Below are 20,324 nucleotides of genomic sequence, written 5' to 3'. Positions count from 1 at the left end.
CAATTTGTGGAGTAGGGGTGAGGACGGAACACACAGGGGCCTTTCAGGCACCTGTACTTGTTACCTCTTCCCAAACTGGCTGTGCTCTGGTGCTACCCTGATGTCATCATCTCCCTTACCCCCCAGATGGCACTGGGCTGGTGGGAGAGGTTTCCTGTTCCATTGCTTTGTGTGGGGTGGGAATTCTCTGCCCTGAGCAATATGAGGAACGGAAAAGGTCACAACTAGAAAGCTCTTTCCCAGTCTGTAGCACTTGGGCCTCTCTATCTCTTGACTGCTGTTTCCCTCCCACTCTAAAGCCGGTTACTTTTGGTGTCCTTAAGGTTTCTCCCTGTTTCTCATTAGACTACCTGTTGTTTTTGTAGAATCTCCAGAGTTGGGATGGAGGGAGAGAACCAGGAGCACATACTAGTCTGACATCTTGCACAGGAATGGAAGCCATACTATTTTTAAATTATCTGTTTGTGTCTGTGCCCCTCACCAAACTAAACTCACGAAGGGTAGGGATTGTTTCATATACTTTAGCACAGTTCATGGTATAGATCTGGTGCCTAGTAAATGATTGTTGAAAGAATATCATTTCAAAAGGATTCTTTCATTAAAAATATGAATTTACTACCAATACAGAGCTCCCTTAATGTTGTAAAATTGTGACTATATTTACTGAAAACTTAATTCATATGACAGGTTTTGGGATCATTTAGGTCACTTTAGAAGAGGTTACAATCCATAGAGTTAAAAAGAAGGAAACAACTGACAGTATTTTATAATTCTTGAAACATTTAACCTGTGTTAAGTTAAGCAGGGCTCCTATTGTTAGCCGCATTTTATGGATGAAGAAGCTGTGAATCAGAGATGATAAGGATTTATCTAAGACCAATAGCCGCTATGTGATGAGCTGATACGTGGGCCTGGGTACAGGTCTCCTGACTTTCATTCTTTAGAGAGTGATGCTGTCCTTCTTTGTTCCTCAGTGCTTTGCCATCCTAGTGGATATTTGATCAATGGTATTGAACTGACCTGTGCCATTCTGTGTCTCATCTTTTTGTTCTGGGAAAATGAAACTCAGTGACGTTCAGCCAGAGTTTAAAGCTGAAGTCCTTACAGAGGGCTTTCGAGGCCCTTCATGATCTCTCTTTCCCATCCTCCCTTTTCGTCTGCTCTCCTCTTTGTTCATATTTCTCCTGCCTCACTGGGCTTCTTACTATTCTTCCAACATACCAGGCATGCTGTGCGCTCTGCTAGGAATGCCTTCTCCCAGGTGGCATCTTCACCTCCTTCAAATCTTTGTGCAAGGGTAACCTTCTCAATTAGACTTTCCCTGACTATCCTATTTAAAAGTGCAAGCTGTCTGACATTATATATACACTTCCCTTTCTTTGAATGGTTTTTCTGTTAGAATTCAGCATATAACTCTTGTAGTACATGCTATAATTTATTATGCATTGTGTTATTGCTTGCCTTTCCTCATTATAATATTAGTTCCAGTGCCTGGCACAATACTTGGCTCAATAAATGTTTGTTGAATGAATGAATGTAGGAAGGAAATTCAATCAATTAAACAGAACTTTCTTAGTAATATTTCGTTCTTTTTAATTAAGAAGTTTAACGTTTAAAGTTCTTTTAGCCATTTGTGATTAAGATGGAAGTTTACTTTAATTTACTAAGATTTGTTTGTCAATTTAAGGTTTCTTCTGAGTTGTACATATCAATTTACATAAAATCTACTGACTTTCTTGGAAAAATAATGTGATTCTGTGTGTAAGATAGATAACAATATAGTCTCTATCTATTTGTTTTAATAAACAAAGCAATTTATTATTGACAGCAATCTAATATTTTTCGAAATACTACTTAAGGTCTAATTTAGTTCTGATTTTCTGTAGAATATTTTCCTTATGAAACCACCATATGAATATTGAAATCTTGAAAGTAGATAGTGATTGATGTCACATTGACATTTTTAAAAAAGTTTAAATGTTGAACTATGTTTTCAAAGAATGTTATGATTTATCCTTTTTATGATTAGTTTTAATTATGTATTTAATATTTGTGTTCAATTAGTACAGTAGGAATTTTCTTGATTAGCCTTTACTTTTGTTTAAATGTTTGTTTTCTTTCTTATAGATTTGCTTTGAGGTGCATTGATATGAAATATGGAGTCATCTTTGATAACTTCACCTGGGAAATAGTCTTCTTTCTTACTAAAAAACCATAAGGAAAACAAACGACCAAAGGAATCATACCAAATGCCGACTCTGCATCTTTTTGTATCATCTATTTTTTTAAACCATCAAGACAAATGGCTTCTTTAAAGACAATGATTTGTTCATTATTTTTAGCAGTTTTTTAAAAAATCTTTTTCGTCTTAAACTATGCAACTCTTCTGTAGAATTTAACACATTTAAAAATCTTTAAGGCCTTGATTAAATTAGCTTTCAGAACCTCAGTGTTTATGTAGCCTTTTTTTGCATGACAAAATCTTCAAAAATTTACAGCGTCAGGAAAGATATGAACTTGGAAACTTACATTATTATAATAGACTGCTGTGAATTTAAGTGGACGATTGAAGACATCATCCGTTTTATCATCAGAAATATCACATAAGCATATAATTCTTTGCTTTAATGCAAACAAAGTTGCTTGAAAATGGCCTGGGTAAAATTCTTACGGAAACCTGGTGGCAATCTTGGAAAAGTGTATCAGCCTGGGAGCATGCTGTCCCTAGCCCCTACCAAAGGCTTGTTAAATGAACCGGGACAGAACAGCTGCTTTCTTAACAGTGCTGTACAGGTGAGACCATAAGTACTTCTTACATTTTAAAAAGTGCTTTTCAGGAAATCTTTTGTTTAATGCTTCTCTAACTCGTAAATTAAGAATAAAGTTATTATTTAAACACATGGATAAGCAGAACAGATTAGCGCTTACCAGAGGAGGGAGGGGGGTGTGGAGAGGGCGAAAGGGGTAAAGGGGCGCATATGTACGGTGATGGATGAAAACTAGATTATTGGTGGTGAACACGCAGTCTGTACAGAAACTGAAATATAGTAATGTACGCCTGAAATTATACAATGTTAGAGGCCAATATGACCTCAATAAAGTAATTAACTAAAAAGAAATAATACAGTTATTGACTGGAATGACTTTTTCATGTCACTTTTAATGGTAGCAAAAATATTTGGGCCAGACATTTTGGTATTTATAATAAATTGAAATGGTTTTTTCAACAGATTGATATATTACTGTGATATTAAAAAATCTTTTGATTTATAATGTTTACTTAGTAAATTAAGAATGTTTCTAAAATACGTAAATTTTTTTTTAAATCAGCTAGTCTACTTCCCTCCTCCCACTTCTTAAAGAAATCTGGTAGAATCCCAAGAAATAGCATAAAAAGAAACAAACAGCTTGGATTTAGATGAGAGTGCAGAGTTTTAATCTCAGAACTGAAAGTCCCTTCGCCCCGCTGTGGCTCTTAAATCACCTCTATGGAATCGTGATTTGGACGCCGGTTTTAGTTAGATCGAAGGTTAATCCATTTTGCTTTAGTCCTTGTTGAAGTTCTTTTAATTAACAGTATGTATTAACCTGCGCTTCTGCCTTCGATCAATATCCTTTCTTATGCATGATATAGTTTTTATTCAACAGTTCCAGATTTTGTAGTGTCCTTTGTCCGTCTGACTACTGGCTATACTATACTAGAGATAAAGATGTAAAATATTGGACTATTTTTCTGTTGACCCTAGAATATACCATAAAAGAATTTATTTATAATAAGCCAGTTTTCGCATATTTTCTATTGCTTTTTTTTCCTCCTGAAAACTGAGAGTAGAAAGAGAAATATTGTTTAATTAACTCATTTGATAAAAGAACACATCTAGAATGTGTCAGGTGCTCAGATTTCTGACTCAGACCTGTCTTCTCAATTGCCCTCTGTCTGGAACGTGTGTCAAGCTTGAAAGTTTCATAGTTTACCCAGGGAAGGAGAGCAATTGGTATTAAGAAAGCATTAACTCTCATTTACTTTGAGACCCTTAAATGGCAATCACTGTTTTGCCTTGGCTCAAAGATGCCGCTGACGTTAAGTGCTGTGAGAAATGCAGGAAAGTATTTATTGAACGTCACTGGACCTAGGGAAATATCATACCCCTGAAAGACTGGGAATTAAATACTTCTGATTGAATCAGGCTGAGAGACAAGGCTTCTGTCACTTCAAATCTTTTCCTATCACCCCTTCTCCGCTTCTTTTTTTACATTTATATTTTTCCCTCTGTTTTTGTCCTTTTCTTTGGTTTCCAAAATAACTGTGTGTAGTTTAAGGAGATGAAAAGCATCTTGTGACAAGAGAAACTTCTGAGTAAGGACACTTGAATGGTAAAGAAAATGCAGAAGTATTCCTATGATGATGTATTTTTTAGAAAAGAACTTTCCCCTGACCTTTACCATGAAGATTATTTATATTTATCTACATAAATTACCATTTCCGGTGCTCATCACTCCTTTGTGTAGATCCAGCTTTCCATCTGGTATCATTTTCTTCTGCTTGAAGGATCACTTTTAACATTCCTTGTAGTATAGGTCTATTGGCGATGAGTTCTTTCAGCCTTTGTGTGTTTGAAAAAAAATTCTTTATTTTACTTTTGTTTTTGAAAGATATTTCACTCATTAAGGAAGTTTTAAGTTGACAGTTTTTCTCTTTCAGTATTTAAAAAATTTTGCTTCTCCGTCTTCTAGCTTGCGTTATTTTTTTCTCTAGTTTATTGAGAAATAATTGACATACATCACTGTATGAGTTTGTGTGCAACATGATTTAATTTACATATATTGTGGGATGATTACCACAGTAGGTTCAGCTAATATCTATCTTCTCATATAGGTACGATAAAAAGGAAATAAAGAAAAAAAGGAAAACCTTTTCTCCTTGCAATGAGAACTCTTAGGATTTACTCTTAACAGCTTTCCTGTACATCATACAGCAGGGTTAAATGTAGTCATTATGTTGTACATTACGTCCCTGGTACTTATTTATCTTGTAACTGGAAGTTAGTACCTTTTGATCACCTTCCTCCAGTTCCTCCTTCCCCCCACCCCCTGCCTCTGGTAACTACAAGTCTGATCTCTTTTTCTGTGAGTTTGTACGTTTGTTTTTTAGATTCCACGTATAAGTGAGATCATACAGTATTTGTCTTTCTCTGACTTGTCTCACTTAGCATAGTGCCTTCAAGTTCCATCCATGTTGTTGTAAATGGTAGGCTTTCCTTGTTTTTATGGCTGAATAATATTCCATTGTATGTAGATACCACAACTTCTTTATCCATTTATCCATCAGTGGACACTTAGGTTGTTCCATGTCTTGGCTATTGTAAATAATGCTGCTATGAACATGGGGGTGCAGATATCTTTGTAAGTGTTTCGTTTCTTTTGGATATGTTTCCAGAAGTGGTATTGCTGGATCATATGGTAATTCTATTTTTTCATTTTTTGAGAGGATCATCTATATTGTTTTTGACAGTGGCTGTACCAATTTACGGTCCCACCAGTAGTGCACAAGGGTTTCCTTTTCTCCACATCCATGCCAGCATCTATCATTTCTTGCCCTTCTAACAGGTCTGAGGTAATATCTCATTGTGGTTTTAATTTGCATTTCCTTAATGACTAGTGATATTGAGCATCTTTTCATGTACCTGTTGGCCCTTTGTATATCTTCTTTGGAGAAATGTCTATTTGGGTTTTTTGCTCATTTTTTAATTGGACTGTATGGTTTTTTGCTGTTGAGGTGTGTGAGTTCTTTATATAATTTGGATATTAACCCCTTATCAGATATATGGTTTGCAAATATTTTTTCCTGTTCTCTAGGTCGTTTTTTCACTTTGTTGGTGGTTTATTTTGCTGTACAGAAGCTTTTTGTAGTTTGATGTACTCTCACTTGTTTAATTTTCATTGTTGTTGATTGTGCTTTAGGTGTCATATTAAAAAAATCATTGCTAAGACCCATGTCAGGGAGGTTTATTCCTATATTTCTTCTAGGAGTTTCATGGTTTCAGGTCTTACATTTAAGTCTTTAATCCATTTTGAGTTAATTTTTGTGAGTGGTGTAAGGTATGAGTCCAGTTTCATTCTTCTGCATGTGAATATCCAGTTATCCCAGCACAATTTATTGAAAAGACTGTTTTTTCTCCATGGAGTATTCTTGGCTCCCTTGTCAAATATTAGTTGACCATATATGCCTGGGTTTCTTTTTTGGCTCTCATTTCTGTTCCATTGGTCTATTTGTCTGTTTTTATGCCAGTACCATACTGTTTTGATGACTATAGCTTTATGGTATAGCTTGAAATCAGGAAATGTGATGCCTCCTGCTTTGTTCTTCCTCATGATTTCTTTGGCTATTTGGGGTCTTTGGTGGTTCCATATAAATTTTAGGAGTATTGTTTCTACTTCAGTAAAAAATGCCACTGGACTCTTAATAGGGATTGTATTGAATTTATAGGTGGCTTTTGGTAGTATGGACATTTTAACAGTATTAATTCTTCCAATCCACGAACATGGGATACCTTTCCATTTATTTGTATCTTCTTAGATTTCTTTCATCACTGTCTAGTAGTTTTCAGAGTAGAGATCTTTTACCTCCTTAGCTAAATTTATTTTTAAGTATTTTATTTTTGATGCTACTGTAAATGTGATTGATTTCTTTATTTCTTTTTTAGAAAGTTCATTATTGGTATATAGAAATGCTGCAGATTTTTGTGTGTTAATTTGTATCCTGCAGCTTTACTGAATTCATTGATTAGATATAATAGTTCATTGCTTGAATCTTTAGGATTTTCTCTATGTAAAATCGTGTCATCTGCAGTAGAGACAGTTTTACTTCTTCCTTTCCCATTCCGATACCTCTTTTCTCTCTTTCTTGCCTGATTGCTCTGGCTGGGACTCTAGTACTATGTTGAATAGAAGTGGTGACAGTGGGCACCCTTGTCTTGTTCCTGATCTTAGAGGAAAAATGTTCAACTTTTCACCATTGAGTATCTTCTAGCTTGCATTATTTCGAATGAAAAACCTACTATCATTTTTATCTTTGTTCTTCTGTACATAATGTGTTCTTTTTCTCTGGCTACTTTTAAGATTTTCTCTTTATCACTGGTTCAAAGCAATTTGATTATGATATGTCTTAACATAGTTTTCTTTTGGAATTTATTGAGCGTCTTGGATCTGTGGGTTATAATTTTAATCAAATTTGAAAACTATTTGATCATTATTTCTTCAAATAATTTTTTTGTCTCTCCTCTCCTTTGGAGGACTCCAGCTCATATATTGGTTGCTGGAAGTTGTCCCACAGCTCAATGATGCCCTCTTCATTTTCTTTCTCAGTCTTCTGTTCTCTGTTTCATTTTCTATGATTTCTGTTGCTATGTCTTCAAGTTCATTAATATTGTCCTTTGTAATGTCTAATCTGCTATTTATCCTATTCAGTGTATTTTTTATCTCAGACATTGCAATTTTCCCCTCTAGAAGTTTGATCGGGGTCTTTTTAAAATCTTTCCATGTCTATACTTAACTTTTTCAGTCTTTTCCCTAGCTTCTTATACATATGAAATACATTATAATAGTTGTTTTAATGTACTTGTCTACTAATTGTGTCATTTATGCACGTTCTGGGTGTTTGAATTGATTTTTTTCCTCCTCCTCATTTTGAAATATATTTTCCTTTTCTTTTCTTTTTAAAGATTGGCACCTGAGCTAACAACTGTTGCCAATCTTTTTTTTTTTTTTTCCTACTTTATCTCCCCAAATCCTCCCAGTACATAGTTGTGTATTTTAGTTGTGGGTCATTCTAGTTGTGGCATGTAGGACGCTGCCTCAACGTGGCCTGATGAGTGGTGCCATGTCCGTGCCCAGGATCCAAACCGGCGAAATCCTGGGCAGCTGCAGTGGAGCGCACGAACTTAACCACTCTGCCACGAGACGGCCCCTGAAATATATTTTCTTCTGTCTTTTAATGCCTGGTAATTTTTTATTGGATGTCAGACATTTTAAGTTTTACCTTGTTGGGTGATAGATATTTTTATATTCCCAAAAATATTCTTGAACTTTGTTCTGCGACAGGGTTACTTTATTGGGGAACAGTTTGATCATTTTACTTTTATACTTTCTTAGGCAGTACCAGAGCTGTGTTCATTCTAGGGTTAATTTCTCTGCTACGGGGGCAGGACCCTTTTTTCTTGTTTAACCAAAATTCTGTGAATTACGAAGTTTTCCACTTTGGCTGTTGGGAACAGGCACATCCTAGGCTGGTATGAGCTCTACGTACTGTTCTCTCTTATCTTTTGGGGTATTTCTTTCCCCAGCCTCAGGTAGTGTCCTCACAGTACTCACCTCAATACTCAACGGGAGCCCTCAACACAGCTCTGGGGTTAACTGTCCGGGCAGCTCTCCCTGCAGTACTCGGCCCTGCCAGCCCATCTACTTTGGCTCCCCTCAACTCCCACCTCCATCTCTTCAACTTAGGGGATCCGTTGGCCTCTCATGTTAAAATGTCGGCCATATAAACTAATTTGCAAAGCCACTCCTCACTGACAAAACAGCCGTTCAAGTAGACTTTTTGTCAGAAAAAGCCTGACTTCATTTAAAAAAATTCAAAATACAAACGTTAATATGCAGTTTGTTGAATACTTTTACAAACTGCTGAGAAATAAATCGTGGAATACATCTTATAAGAAATTACTGAAAGTGAACATTCTTAAAATGTTATGGATGTAGTATAAGTCAGAAAAATGAGTTTAAGTGCCATTTCTTGTTACTTAATTTTTGAGTTATTTTTTAGATCTTTTTGAAGTGAAGAATATGATGAGAGATTTGCATCCTTTTATTAAATTTGTATGCATATATGTAGTAATCTTGGAGTAATTAAATAAGAAACATGTATAAACATTCAAAAATGTGTACATTAATTTTGTTAGGTACCATGTTAAAATGCTACATGCAAATAATACAAAAGAAAAACTTATTAGTCCAACAAATTGCTTAGACTTTAATTTTTTTAAACAGGTGGTAGAGCATAATTGATATTTTAAAAAGAACTACGATAAGGATTAACAATAATTAGAATAATTTTTGATATGAATTTGGTAAAATAGATTTTAAACTATTGTATTGAAAAATATGCAGAGAATTTAAGAGAAGTCACATAAAATATTTTTTCTGTAGCTTGGATCCAGTGTAACTTATACATTTTGCTAATCCCAGAAAATGTTTCAGATATATTTGAAAGACTCACTTCATTAGCCTTATAAACAAATTATAGCATGTATTCTCTTTGGCTGAATATTTTAAACTTTTATCTGATGAGAAAACAGTACAATTAAGTATGTATGACATATTGGTGTGGTTTTAAGTCTCTAAGTTAAAAGCAAGGTTAACATTTATGACTATAATTTATTGTCTTCTTACCATGTGCTAGACATGTATCTGACACTACTTGTTTAATCTAATCCAAACCTTACAGCAATGCTAAGAGGTAGGTACTACAGTTATCCTCATTTTACTGATGGGAAAACTGAGTTTCAGAAAACATTTTGCCCAAGTCAGCCCAAGAGCTGGTAAACGATAGAGCCAGAATTGAACCCCGGCAGCCTGCCTTCAGAGGTGGTTATTAACTGCAGTGCTGTGCTGCTCCCCAAAGCCCTGCTGTCATGAGCTTCATCTTCCTTGTTGGTAAAATGAATTTCATAGAGTATATTTTGTGGTATGATAGGATATGATATGCTAGAAAGTTATGAAACATATTCAAGTGGTTTGCAAAACATTGAGTTAATTGTGATAGTTAACTGGATCCTATTATGCTTTAAGAAAAAGCAACTCTCAGAGGGAAATTCTGAAATGACTTTAGTTATTGAGTAATTGAAAAATATAGGAAACATTAAGATCATTTGTTTCTATTAACTTTTGTTTTTAGTTGGGAGAAGCGAGAGATCATGAGTGAATTTTCTTAGCTATGTTACTTGAGGAAATGAATGAGAGGTATAGGGAAACTTGAAGGTATTAATTGTTTGTTGTAATCGTATTTACAGCAACAAATAGCAGCAGACATTCCTTGCATGCCAGTTATGTACTGGGCACTGCTCTCTAAATACTTTACCTGTTATTTAATCCTTACAAAAACTCGACGAGGCAGGAGTATTATTATCCCTATTGTATTGATTCCAGGTTTTTCAGAATGATTTTGAGTACGAGATTGGTTTATTTCAACAGTGACCGTCTTTTTTGTTTTGTTTTTGTCTTAGTAGCAGATGAGAAGTGGATAATTGCAGCAGGTGTATTCAGGTTATTTCTTAACTGCTGCCTCTGACACGCTGTGCCCGTTACCACACAGATACCCCTTTCTCGTTTAGTGTGCAGTGACCACGCAGGCCTCTGCTCACCCTTCTTGCCACAAAGTACTGACCCCTATTTGGTACACTCTAGCTTTCAACTCCAATGATATTTCCTTCCTAAATTTCAGTTTGTAGTGAGTATTATAATCACTTCCTCTTTCGTGTCTCTGCCAAGTTGTCCATTCAGGAGGCCATGTTTCCTGTTCTTAGCAAATCCTTAACTGAGGAATTAGTTTTTTCCTGCTCTATGCCTGTCCTGGTTTTACCTGTGAATCAATAGGAGTATCTTCTAAATCCATCTTTTACATGTGCACTACATGTATATAGCAGTTTTATACCTGCTATTACTTTGAGTGGTTGTGGATATCTGTGTACAAGAGATTAAGAGAAGTTATTTATTTTTAAAATGCTTCAATGTGTCTTTTTTCACCGTGAGAGAAGTCTTACTGTGTTTCTTTCTTCACATCTCACTGTTTTTAGGTTTTATGGCAGTTGGATATATTCCGACGAAGCTTGCGGGTCCTGACTGGACACGTTTGTCAGGGAGATGCCTGCATATTTTGTGCATTGAAGGTAACCTTTTAATAGTTACTAGCAATTGTTTCTCCAAAAATTTAGTTTTATTTGATAGTTGACATATTTGGTCAATTTATTTGTAGTTAAAGTTCATCGTCAAGAGATGTGTAATTTTGAATTCATAAAGTATTTTTTCGGCTTGTCTTCTTTTCCACTTTTATATAAGGAGAGTTAAAATTAATATTCTGAATAGTATAAATTTTTTAGGAACGTTACATTTTTCATTATTTTGAAATAGTTTATCCTTTTAACAAATTTTTTGAGCTACTGCTGAATTCTGGGCCCCGGTGTAGTTACTGAGGATACGGCAGTGAACAAACTGATCAGGACCCCTGTTCTCTTGGAGCTTGTATTCTTGTAGGGGAGGCGACACTAAGGAAGCAAAATATAGAGTGTGCTGGAGGGTAGTAATTGCTAAGGAGGAGAAATAAATCAGGGAGAGGGAATGAAGAGTGTGCAGTGGCCAGGAAAGCCTCACCAAGGAGGCGCCATTTGAGTCAAGACCTGGAAAAGGTGTGGAGTGGACTACAGCCTTCCAGGCAGGCGAAGAAACAGCAACTGCAAAGGCCCTGAGGCGGGAGTGTGCTGACACATTCAGGGAAACGCGGGTGGCGGATGCTTTCTTAGCAACAGGGAGAGCGGTGGAGATGAGCTCAGGGGGGACGTGAGTCATGGCGGCTTAAACGCCTGTCTGCAGAATCTTTTGTACTCTTCCTCTCAAAAGGTGCAGTCTCGTTCCTTGGGTTTGGGCTGGCCTTAATGAGTCATTTCGGTCCCATAGAATGTGCAGGAATGAGGCTGCAGACATCTGAGGTTTGGTTATGTGATTGCATGCTTATTTTTGGTTAACATAATTTTAATTCCTATAGTATACTTTTAGATTTAAGGCAGTTTATCTCAAAACTCTTCCGTAAACAGCTTACATCAGAATCAGCTGGGGAGCAGCTTGAAAGTAGGCTTCCCCTCAGACTTGCTCAGTTGGAATCACTGAGGATGGGACCTGAGAGCTCTACATGTTTAATTCTGAAGCACGCTCACGTTTGATTTAGTCTGGAGCAGCCATTTCTACACGTTACTGATACAAACTATTATTATTTTTTTTCTTAATGATTGGCACCTGAGCTAACATCTGTGGCCAATCTTCTTTTTTTTTTTTTCGTTCTCCCCAAAGCCCCCCAGTACAAAGTTGTATATTCTAGTTGTGGGTCCTTCTGAGTCTGCTATGTGTGCTATGTGGGATGCCGCCTCAGCATGGCTAGATGCACGGTGCTAGGTCTGCGCCCAGGATCTGAACCCTGGGTCGCCGAAGTGGAGTGCACGAACTTAACCATTTGGCCATGGGCCCGGCCCCCCAAATAATTAATTTTTGTATGGAATTGTAGAGCAAGAGACTGTTTTGTATTAGTTTCTGAGTATAGTGTGAGTTTCACTATGTCGTAATGAAATTTTTAAAGTGTTTTATAGTCGCTGGTGTTAAACTTACTGATGTGCTTGTTGATTTGCAGACAACATTTGCACAGTTTCAGCACAGTCGAGAAAAAGCGCTTCCCTCGGATAACATAAGGCATGCACTTGCAGAAAGCTTCAAAGATGAGCAGCGATTTCAGCTTGGCCTTATGGATGACGCTGCAGAGTGCTTTGTACGTATTTTTGATAATCTTTAAGTCTGGATAGTACTTTGCATTCCTTAAATGATACAAATTTTAAGACAAATTAAACATAAATTTATAACAGTGGAAAAGTATCAGAATTGGTCAGTGGATCCGTGTCTTACCCATCCTTCAAAGCTCAGTTTAAGTCCATTTGTGTTTCGTGAACGTTTGCTTTTGATTATTTGTGCTGCTTTAATTTGTATTGAGTGTTAGACTACTAGAATTTTTTAAAGTTTATTTATTGGAGCAAAAAGATTTACTAAATATATTTTATATCACTTGTAAGGCAGTGTTCTGCCTCCACAGGGTTTACGTGTGCAACACACGCCCGGCAGAGACTTTTCTCATTACATGCAATGCTCCTCTTTGGGAGAGAAGAGGATCTTGGTGGGCAGCCATCAGGGGCGGCAATCCTGATGTATGCCTCACTCCAGGTTGAGAATCAGTGACTGAGGTTCATGTTCTGAGACTCTTTACTGCCATATTGATAAGTAGAGCATTCCTTTCATCAGCAATGTATCTTATACACCTTCTAAAATATGTATGTTGATTATTAAATTTTTAACAGTGTAGATGTCGCCTGTGTTTAAGACATAACCACCTCTTCCCTTATACCTGTATCTATTCAGCAAATTCTGTAAGTTCCTTTCATCAGAAACCCTTTTAAGGTTTTCCTTGCCATATTATTTCTCTGTCACCACTTCTTCCTAGTCCAGGCCTCTACTCTCAGAGTTATTTGAGCCTCTTTACTAGTATCCTTTCAGGCTATCCCCTTTATAGTCTGTTTCTTTTTTTTTTTTTTTTGAGGAAGATTAGCCCTGAGCTAACATCCGTGCCCGTCTTCCTCTACTTTATATGTGGGACGCCTACCACAGCATGGCATGCCAAGCGGTGCCATGTCTGCACCCAGGATCCGAACTGGCGAACTCTGGGCCGCCGAAGCGGAACGTGTGCACTTAACTGCTGCGCCACCGGGCCGGCCCCTATAGTCTGTTTCTCAGTGGCCACCAGATTCACATAATGTTCTTCACATTAATGTTTGCTCTTCATATATTTCTGTGATTCAAATCTAGACTCTTTTGGCATTAAAGGCCCTTTACAGTTGAACTCCACCTTATCTCTTTGATTCCTCCCTGATTTTCCCTCCTGGTGAGATGGTTCTGTTCTGTTCCTCAAACACATCTTTTAAATTCCTGCTTTACAGCCTTTGTTAAAGTTCCCGAAATAGTCAGAAGTTTTCTAATCTGTAGTTTGTTAAGTCTCAACCTAATTGATGCCTATTAGGTGATGTCTGATCAAACCACCCCAACCAATTCTCAGAATTCCTGTAGAATTTGTATGTAGAATTCTTTTGGCATCTGTCTGTTATTATCATTTTTTTAATGAGCATCTTTACTGTTTCCTTAGATAGATGGAAAGCTCCTTGACTAGTGCACTGCTTAACAGACTTGCTGTGTTGATGTAAATGTGTCAGAAACCCACACAGTCATGAAATATGCTTTTTCTATTTCTTATGTTTATAATTGATCCATTGCTTAAAACATAAATATATTTTGTACAATACTGTACTTTATAGCTTTACTTTCACTTAAATGAAGTGTGCTAATACATATGATAATTCATGGAATATCTAGAAATCCAGTCTTAAATAATTGGATGGTTTTAAATGTCCTGGGGTAGAATGGCAGGGTAGCGGGGGAGTTTGTTAGCTAAATTAAAAGAATCTATTGGTTAAGCTTTGGTAAGAAGGAGGATTATTTTGTTAAAAAAAATACTCTTTATTGATCTGTATTACACATCTGATCTGTATTACACTTTCATATGAAATTTGTTGCAGAGCAGATTCCCTGCCTTAAGGTGTTAATTGCAGATATTATAAGCTTTTATCATTAATATTTTGATGTAAAATATATAGACTATCCACATGATCCAAGTAGGATTTTTAAAAAATTGACTGCTTTTTCTCATATGAGAAAGCTGGGAACATAGGAAACTGTGTTTTCTAATATTAAATTCTAGATGTCAGCCACCTTGAGATTTTTTTAAAGGATTTTTAAAATCTTTATGAAAATCATGTGTTACATTATAGTGTTTCTTTTGTTAAAATGATTTTTAAGCTAACACTACAAAAGGTGAGTAATTGAACAGCATTTTCAGTGTTGATGAAAGAGGGGAAAGCTGAAAAGCTGACAATGTGTATGGCACTCCTACATTTAACACTTCGGAAAATCTTAAAAAGGTTTTTAAATTTGTAAGGTTCAAAAGAGTTGTATTTTGAAGTGTCCTCTGCAAGATCCACAACTCATTTGTCTTTTAATTTTTAAATTAGGAAAATATATTGGAGAAGATTCATTTTCACATAGTGCCAAGCAGAGATGCAGACATGTGTACCTCTAAATCGTGTATCACTCACCAGAAGTTTGCCATGACTCTGTATGAACAGGTGAGATGGCTTAACTATTTTATTAGATATTTATGTAATAAATATAATTAAATATAAATTAAACATATGTTTTTACCTATAGTGTGTGTGTCGTAGCTGTGGAGCATCATCAGATCCTCTCCCTTTTACAGAATTTGTGCGGTACATTTCTACAACAGCCCTATGGTAAGAATGTGTTAAAGCATATTTGCCAAAGATGTTAATAACACATTTAAGCACATTGCGCATTTATTTTATAAAACTATAACATGTGAGTTTCTCCTCTTTGTCTGAGACTAACAAATATATTATCAACAGAGGTACAGTACCTCTGTACTGTGCAAGTGATGTCTGTCTTAGTTGGCTGTTTCTGATTTAGCCTAATATATGTACTACTTAGAGAAATATACAAAATATTAGTCAAAATTTATTTGTATTTTTAGCAAGTTTTTGGAACTAAGGAGAGCTTAACAAGAGAAGCTTAATGGTAAATGGAATTGCGTGTGATTTCTTCATTTTTGCTAAGTTGTTACCTTTGTAGTGGCTGTGTTTCTTGTCACCCCCACCTGGTGATGGAAGCTAGGGTAAGCAGAAAAGAGAAAAAAAGGAAGAATAATCCTCCATTAGGTTTATTGCTTTAAGGCCTCAACATTTACCTGAAATAAAAATTTGCTGCACTTACCTGCCCTCTCTGTCCCTCCATCCCTCACTCCTCCCTGTTTGAAACATTAGCTCATTAGGGATCCAAAAATGATCCCCAGACTTTACATAATAAGAGTGGTCTGAACACTTTCTAACAGGTATTTGAGAGTAAAACTAGTTTATGTATGACAAACATTGAATACTATCGTGAATGTTTGCAGATATTGTAATTCAAAAGACAAAACAAGGATCAATAATTATCAAACAGAGTACATAAGTGCAACAGTTAGTTGATAAATGCTACCAATATTTTTATCATTGTGCAAAATGAATATCAGGTGTTCATCCATTTAATTATATTATTAAACTTCCTGGCTTTCTTGGATGTAGCACAGTATTTCTTAAAGATTATTGGATGATAACAATTTGGTTATCTGGGTATATTTAATATCTTTCTTATTTATATAGAGTTGGGAAACATGGGTTTAGAGAAACATTCCCTAAACTTCATTCAATTGTAGGCTCATTTTTTTCACTTTGCATGAAAAGTGGGATGGTGTTTGAATAAGGATAGACCACAAATTAAAAACTGTAAAACTTTGTCTACTTTGAAGCTCTTGTATAAGGTGACAGTGCTCCGAGGCAGTATCTTAGGTAATTAGATCCGCATCAGTCTCTCCCTGCTCCATACCACAAATTACAAGACCTCAGACTTTGAATTCTAATCATGAACTCTCTCTTTTTGTTGGTAATAAGTATTGAATGCCAATTATTGAATATTTAGTGTGTTCTAGGCTTTGCATAAATTGTCACTTTTAATCTTAACAAAAACACTATTTCATTGATGAAGAAATAGGTTTAATGAGGTTACTCTGGTAAGTGGACAAATTAAGATTGAAACCCTTGTCTGGTTTCATTTCAAATTCAAAATATGTTTTGTTAACCACTACTCTGATGCTGTCAGTTTTGTAAAACTATTATGTGCAATTTGAATGAACCTATCATGTTTAGTGCTTTCTCGTATATTTGTGAAGTGCTTTAGAAGAACGGGTATACTACCCATTCAAATATACTACCATCAGAGGTACTGTACCTCTGTACTGTACAAGTGTTATTGAATATTGTGCATTATTTAAATTATTGAGCTGCAAAACGTCTGCAGCTCTAGGACAGTTATATTACCATGAGGTAGAACCAAAGCAGCTAGAATGGAGCCTAGGAAGGGGATTGGAGTTTACATTCCATTTCTTTGTGGAAATGTTTAAATAGTTGCTGAAAGGTGCTTAATACCTTGATATGTAAAAATGTGACTTGAGGGGAAGTTGAATAAAAAGTGGCACAGATACCCTGCCTAAGCTCTTAGGAAATGATTAGCATTGGTAATAGGAATGAAAGATACAAGCCTGGCTTAAATAGCTTTGGTTGTGACTTTTATGTTAATCAGCAAAGGGCCCCTTCTGTTAGCTGAAAATGGTGACTTTGTTACTGGGAACTTTAAGGCCCAGAGGGAGCCTTTCCTACAATTTGTTGTTCTTGTTAGACCAAAGTTTAAACTTAAGTCCCTACTTGTTAAGTAATAATGTAAAAGAAACATCTAACTTAGAACTACCTTCAGACGGAGCATCTTACCTCGTTCATGTAGTTCCAAACAATGATATAATTTCGTGTTATTTTATTCTCCTCTTGACCTAATTTTTTCATCATACACCTGCCAAATTTCACAATTTTCACTTTATGGAAGTTTACTTTATGGTTAGTTTTTCAGACAAAATCATGTTTTAAGAGAGAAAAGTTCTTCATATCTATATTGACAACTTAGTGTTTTTCATAGATAATTTTTTAGATCTTTTTTAAGTCCATAGGCCAGATTTGAGACTGCCTCTTTCTTTTGTAGCAATGAAGTTGAAAGAATGATAGAAAGGCATGAACGCCTTAAGCCTGAAATGTTTGCAGAATTGCTGCAAGCAGCAAATACAACTGATGACTATCGGAAATGTCCTGTAAGTATAATTTGGAGACTATTAGTATGCCTTTATGTTGGTAAATTTCAACTAGACATTGAAAGTAGGCATTCAGAAATGATCATGTAAATATTAATTATATATGGAATTAATTTTAAGAATTTATTTTTTCAGTATTATTTTAAATAACTTTTTATACCATGTGAGCTATTTATCTTAGCACTATTTCTTTAAAAACTCTTAATTTTGTGAAGCATTTAAGGCAGCACATGTTGATTTTTTCTTCCAATTATTTTATTGAGATCATAATGGTTTATAACATTGTGTAATTTCAGATGTGCCTTATTATTTATCAGTTTCTGTATAGACTGCATTGTGCTCACCACCAATAGTCTAATTTTTGTCTGTCACTGTAGATATTTGCCCCTTTACCCCTTGTAGCCACCCCCTGCCCCTCTGGTAACCACTAATCTGTTTTCTTTATCCATGTGTTTGTTTATCTTCCACATATAAGTGAAATCAGGCAGTATTTGTCTTTCTCTGTCTGGCTTATTTCACCTAACATAATATCCTCAAGTTCCATCCATGTTGTTGCAAGTGGGATGATTTGTCTTTTCTATGGCTGAGCAGTATTCCATTGTGATATATACACTACATTTTCTTTATCCGTTCGTCAGTTGATGGGCTCCCACGTCTTGGCTATTGTGAGTAATGCTGCAGTGAACATAAGGGTGCATAAATCTCTTTGAATTGTTTATTTCAATTTCTTTGGATAAATACCCAGTAGTGGGATAGCTGGATCATATGGTCTTTTTATTTTTAATTTTTTGAGAAATCTCCACAATGTTTTCCATAGTGTCTGCAGCAGTTGGCATTCCCACCAGCAGTGTATGAGGGTTCCCTTTTCTCCACATCCCTTCCAAGATTTTTTATTTTTTGTCTTGTTAATTATAGCCATTCTGACGGGTATAAGGTGATAGTTCATTGTAATTTTGATTTGCATTCCCCTACTAGTGATGTTGAACAGTGATGAAATTTTTTTAAGTTCTGAAATCTATCATTTAACTAAAGAGAAAGTTAGTTTCTTTTTTTTTCCTTAAATAAATATTATAAATGGTATGATTTTTTTCTCATGTAATATTAATGACTTCAGGCGTTTTATTTCTGCTTTTTTGTTAGGTTGAATTCTTGTTTTAACAGATTTACAAAAATACTAAAGAAAAGTAACTTGATTTAAAATAAATTTCCTTTTTAATCAATAATTAAGACAGTTTTCGAGAAGTCCATTTTATTTTGCTAAAGAAAGAAATTTCTGAGATATGTTAAGATTGTCGTTGCATAATACAGTCTGTTTCGATAATTTTAAAACTTGCCTTTTGTGGTTTTCTTTAGAGTAACTGTGGCCAAAAAATAAAAATTCGCCGTGTTTTAATGAATTGCCCGGAGATTGTTACAATTGGTTTAGTCTGGGATTCTGAGCATTCTGACTTGACCGAAGATGTTGTTCGGAATCTAGCGACACATCTTTATCTTCCTGGGGTATCTCAACTGTTTTTATTCTCTTCCTTTTTGTCTTTAAATTCCTCTAAAACATCTTCATATATTATAATATACTTTGTTTTTCAGAACTAAATTTTCTTTTTGAAGGAAATCATAATGTTCAGATGTAACACTGATAAAGTTAATCAGATCAGGCTAATTGAATGCCTTTCATGCATAGATAAGGAATGGCTTTCAATTACAAACCAAACTACCTCCTGCCCTACCCCTGGTTCACTCTGGGGTTACGATGTGATATTATGTTTGTATATGTGTATATACGATCATGATTATAAAAATAAATATTAATCTAGGAAGGGGTAAGATTTAAAATTCATCTACAGCACCGATTTCTTGAAATGCTTGTTACCATCTTAATATATTTTGAATTGGTTCATGTTACAATTAAACTTTTAGATAATGTGTTTAGTGTATGTTCGAATTCATGATTCAGTCAAGAATTATCAAGGAAATGTGTGATTTATCTCACACTTGGAGTTGATGTATGTGAAGTATCAATTCTGTGTTATTGGAGATTCTGTGTTACTGAACTAAATTCTAGTGGGTTCATTGGGCTTAATGTTTCTTATGGACTAATTGAAAGTAGTAATTCTGTTAGTGCAATGTCAGTGGTGACTTCAGTACTAATAGAATATTGGATTGGATTGTAGTATGCATGAGAAATATTTTTCATAGTCAAATACATGACTCATCAAATTATTGTTCCTCGTTTTTAAGAAGATACGGTATTAACTGTACATTATTAATTTTTTAAACAGCTTTTTTATAGGGTTACGGATGAAAATGCCAAAAGTAGTGAGCTCCACCTTGTTGGTATGATCTGCTACGCCAGCCGACATTACTGTGCCTTTGCTTTTCATACCAAGAGTTCCAAGTGGGTATTTTTTGATGATGCAAATGTGAAAGAGGTAAGTGACAATTTCACTAACTGGAATAATTATTACGATTGTTACTTTTTAAGAATTAATGATACATAATATAATATAGATATAATGATGATAAAATGATATAAGTATTATATAAAATAAGAAATGAACTTGATAAGAGCATCATTTTTGATGATAAGAGCATCATCCAGTTCATACTTCCTTTTATTAATTCTTGAAATCTGGTTTATCTTGAAGCTAGTTTTTGAACCAGTTCA

At 35.3% G+C, this 20,324-nt stretch overlaps 1 protein-coding gene across 3 annotated transcripts in view; it reads left to right on the top strand.

Moving 5' to 3' along the window:
- The window catches only part of USP53 (ubiquitin specific peptidase 53), a 62,070-nt gene that overhangs the window by 18,279 nt on the left and 23,467 nt on the right, over window positions 1-20,324 (top strand). For all 3 annotated transcript variants that reach the window (XM_070609224.1, XM_070609222.1, XM_070609225.1), the window contains exons 2-9: window positions 2,128-2,793; window positions 10,848-10,940; window positions 12,449-12,583; window positions 14,925-15,038; window positions 15,121-15,203; window positions 17,554-17,659; window positions 19,013-19,159; window positions 19,939-20,088. In XM_070609224.1, coding sequence (XP_070465325.1) covers window positions 2,650-2,793; window positions 10,848-10,940; window positions 12,449-12,583; window positions 14,925-15,038; window positions 15,121-15,203; window positions 17,554-17,659; window positions 19,013-19,159; window positions 19,939-20,088 — 972 coding nt within the window. In that variant the 5' untranslated portion in view covers window positions 2,128-2,649. The remainder of the gene's footprint in view (window positions 1-2,127; window positions 2,794-10,847; window positions 10,941-12,448; window positions 12,584-14,924; window positions 15,039-15,120; window positions 15,204-17,553; window positions 17,660-19,012; window positions 19,160-19,938; window positions 20,089-20,324) is intronic.

The sequence above is a fragment of the Equus przewalskii genome, chromosome 2 (genome assembly GCF_037783145.1).
Source record: "Equus przewalskii isolate Varuska chromosome 2, EquPr2, whole genome shotgun sequence".
Classification (NCBI taxonomy): domain Eukaryota; kingdom Metazoa; phylum Chordata; class Mammalia; order Perissodactyla; family Equidae; genus Equus; species Equus przewalskii.
The sequence above is the reverse complement of the archived record's forward strand: the minus strand, read 5'-3'. Positions and strand labels throughout refer to the sequence as shown.